This window comes from Alexandromys fortis, unplaced genomic scaffold (assembly GCF_014885135.2).
Source record: "Alexandromys fortis isolate MF-2015 unplaced genomic scaffold, M_Fortis_MF-2015_v1.1 scaffold_7, whole genome shotgun sequence".
In the NCBI taxonomy this organism is placed as follows: Eukaryota; Metazoa; Chordata; class Mammalia; order Rodentia; family Cricetidae; genus Alexandromys; species Alexandromys fortis.
The window spans coordinates 20939520-20942931 of record NW_026067920.1 but is presented as its reverse complement, the minus strand read 5'-3'; the positions used below and the strand labels follow the sequence as shown (position 1 = coordinate 20942931).

General features: G+C 47.5%; 1 protein-coding gene across 7 annotated transcripts in view; it reads left to right on the top strand.

Moving 5' to 3' along the window:
- The first annotated feature begins 642 nt into the window (after positions 1-642).
- LOC126500741 (uncharacterized) overlaps positions 643-3412 on the top strand; it is a 15652-nt gene continuing 12882 nt past the window's right edge. Inside the window, exons 1-3 of one of the 7 annotated variants that reach the window (XM_050140870.1) lie at positions 643-1141; positions 2186-2274; positions 2753-2831. In XM_050140870.1, the coding sequence (XP_049996827.1) occupies positions 2221-2274; positions 2753-2831 (133 nt within the window). In that variant the 5' untranslated portion in view covers positions 643-1141; positions 2186-2220. The remainder of the gene's footprint in view (positions 1142-2185; positions 2275-2752; positions 2832-3412) is intronic. The other 6 variants (XM_050140872.1, XR_007591415.1, XM_050140871.1 and 3 more) reach the window with 6 other exon arrangements.

The following is a 3412-nucleotide window of genomic DNA, read 5'->3' as shown; positions in this document are numbered from 1 at the left end:
AGCGACAAGATTTCAGCTCTTGTAGGAAGGAGCTGTGGAGGACGGCAGCTGTAGTCTGGAGAGATGGCTCCGCGTTAAAGGCTAAGGCTCACACCGCAGGATAGGAAGATGTCAGCCACGCCTACACTTTCCTCCTCCCGAGGTTATTGCTGAGTCGTACATTTTTAGTAAATTAACCCATAGTAAGTACTGAGGCAATGCCTAGTTCACCTAATGCTCACAGGGTGATGCATGGCTACCTCTCATGACTGTTGAGGCCACCAACACCGCCTTTACTGCTGGCACTGGCAGACCCACATTGCCCGCGACGCTGGTGGCACCTGGCATTTGCATGCCCGTGGAGGCATTGGTGAAGCAGCCTCGTAGGGTTTTCTGGTTCCCACGTGGAAGCCTGCCTGTCTAGAACTGGGAACAGCTTGCTGCCACAGGCTCACTGTCTGTCACTGAAGTCAGACAGAACCCGAGGATAGCTGCTGGCGGCATGTCTTCCTGTGGTGCCTGGACGCGAATGTCGCTTCTCGGCTTCTGTGTCTCGTCTGTAAATAGCAGTGGTCACTGAGCCGTGTGCAGAACACAGCTGGCCGGGTCTAGGGCCTGTGTTAAAAGGATTTCAGAACTCATACCTGGGGATGCCCCTGACAGAGCATTGCAGTGAAGGAACTCTTTCCCTCAAAAAACGTGAGCCCTCACACGGCCCTTTCATAGACACTGTGGGGAAAACATGAGCCCTTCTGAGACTGTTTTAATTCCACCCTTTCTGCTCTTCCCGAGCCTGCATCCGTGTTTAATTTTAAACCCAGTGGCTCTAATATTTAACCCAGGGCTTGGCATGGTATGCTAGTTTTATGTCAGCTAGACACAAGCAAGAGTTGTTTGAGAAGAGGGACTCTCAATTAAGAACCCGTCTCCTTTGTGACTGGCCTGTAGGCAAATCTTCAGTTTCCATTGTTAGTGATTGATGTGGGAGGGCCCAGCCCATTGTGGGTGGGGCCACCTCTGTACAAATGCTGATACAAGATTGCAGGCTGAGCAAGCCTTAGAGAACAAGTCAATGAGGAGCACTCCTCCATAGCTTCTGTTCCAGTTTCTGCCTGCAGGTTCCTGCCTGCACTTCCTTCAGTGATGGACTATGAACTGTAAGGTGAGGTGACCTCCCCAAGTTGCTTTCTGTCATAGTGGTCATGGTCGTGTTTTTTTTCCTTTTCCTTTTTTTTGGGGGGGGTGGTTTTGGGGTTTTTGTTGTTGTTGTTGTTTGTTTCTTATTTTGATTTTTTTTTTTTTGAGACAGGGTTTCTCTGTAGCTTTGGAGCCTGTCTTGGAACTCACTTTGTAGACCAGGCTGGCCCTGAACTCACAGAGATCTGTTGTCGGGTTTCTTTCCTGCCCAGTTCCCGCAATCATTAAGACCCAAAGAAATCACACAGAGGTCTACATTGGTTATAAACTGATTGGCCCATTAGCTCAGGCTTCTTATTAACTCTTATAACTTATATTAGCCCATTATTCTTGTCTGTGCTAGCCACATGGTTCAGTACCTTTTTCAGCGGGACAGTCACATCTTGCTTCCTCTGTGGTGGGCTCACAACTACAGAGAAAATGGGCTTCCCTCTTCCTAGAATTCTCCTGTCCTCCTTGACCCACCTCTACTTCCTGTCTGGTTGTCCCGTCTATACTTCCTGCCTGGCTACTGGCCAATCAATGTTTATTTAAAACATAATTGACAGAATACAGATAATTCTCCCACACCAGAGATCCACCTGTCTCTGCCTCCCAAGAGCTGGGATTAAAGGCGTGCACCACTAGCAATAGAAACCCCAGATAAGTGTGCAGTAAAATCCTTGGTGAGTGAAGAATGAAAGACGGCTTCATTCCAACAAAGGCTGAGCAGATTACAATTTCAAAACACTCTGAATTTTGAAACTTTTAAAAGAGAATTTTTGTCTTGCTCTGTTGCCAAGACTGAGCCTGAACTCCTGAGTCCAAGTGATCATCCTGTCTCAAAGCAGTTGGGATTGTTGAAAAAAAGTTTTTATTTTGGAGCATTTTGGATCAACTGATAAAGCCTATTCAGATACTCCAAAAATCTGAGCTACTTTGAAATCCAAACATTAGGGACAAACTAAAAAGTCCCTAACCTTTTTGGTAAGGGATCCTGACACTATAATTTCTCTTTACTTTGGATTAGAGCACTTCTGTTTGGTTCCCAAACGGAGTCAACTCATGATGGCCCAAGGGGAAGACATTCCTAAGAACTGGGACGAGAGCGTGGAACAGGTGAAGACGGGCTGGGTGTGCGTCTTCAGGAGGTGCCCTGTGTGCTCAGCGTTTTCATGCTCTCTCCCAGCCCCAGCCCTTCAGAGTTGACAGTGAAGACCCCAGGTTCCACTGATGCCTTCCTAGGAAGTTCAGAGCCCAGCAAATGATGGCATCGAGCCCAGATGACAAGGGACAGTGTGTGATTATGTGTGCCCAGGCACCATCAAGGTGTATTGAGCGCTTCACAGAGCAAGTTCACATGCACACGTGTGTGTCCTGCAGAGTGAGAACAAAGACTCTGGAGCAGTGAGATTGGGGGGCGAGGTCCCGGGACAACCAGAGCTACAGTGAGACCCTGTCTGTGTGTGTATGGGGGGGGGATAAGTTCCCACCTACCTACTCTCTAGGTATTGGGCTCTTGAGTTAGTTTTAGGACATTTGAGTTTTTATTTTAACTTACTTATAAGGTTAATTTTATTTTTAACTGTGTGTACAGGTATGTTTATGTGATTATAAGTGCTCCAGGAGACCAGAAGAAGGTGTTGGATTCCCTGGAGCTGAAGTTACAGGCAGCTGTGAGTTGCTCAGCATGGGTGCTGGGAACTGAACCTGGGTCATTACAAGAGCAGTACCTGCTCTTTAAATATTTATTTGTTTGTTTGTTTGTTTATTATGTATACAATATTCTGTCTCTGTGTATGTCTGCAGGCCAGAAGAGGGCACCAGACGTCATTACAGATGGTTGTGAGCCACCATGTGGTTGCTGGGAATTGAACTCAGGACCTTTGGAAGAGCAGGCAATACTCTTAACCACTGAGCCATCTCTCCAGCCCAGTACCTGCTCTTTAAATGCTAAACCATTTGTCCGTCTGTCCAGCTTCAGAAAGTCAAGGTTTTAAATATGTGGCACAGAGGACCCCATAGTCTCCACAAACCGAAAGTTTTAGTTGAGTTGACACACTGAGAGAAATCAGGCCGCAGACTTCCTGAGGCTGTCAGAATAGCTGAGGGTTTAAAAAGTTAGGTTCTGGCTGGGCAGTGGTGGCGCACGCCTTTAATCCCAGCACTTGGGAGGCAGAGGCAGGCGAATCTCTGTGAGTTCGAGACCAGCCTGGTCTACAGAGCTAGTTCCAGGACAGACTCCAAAGCCACAGAG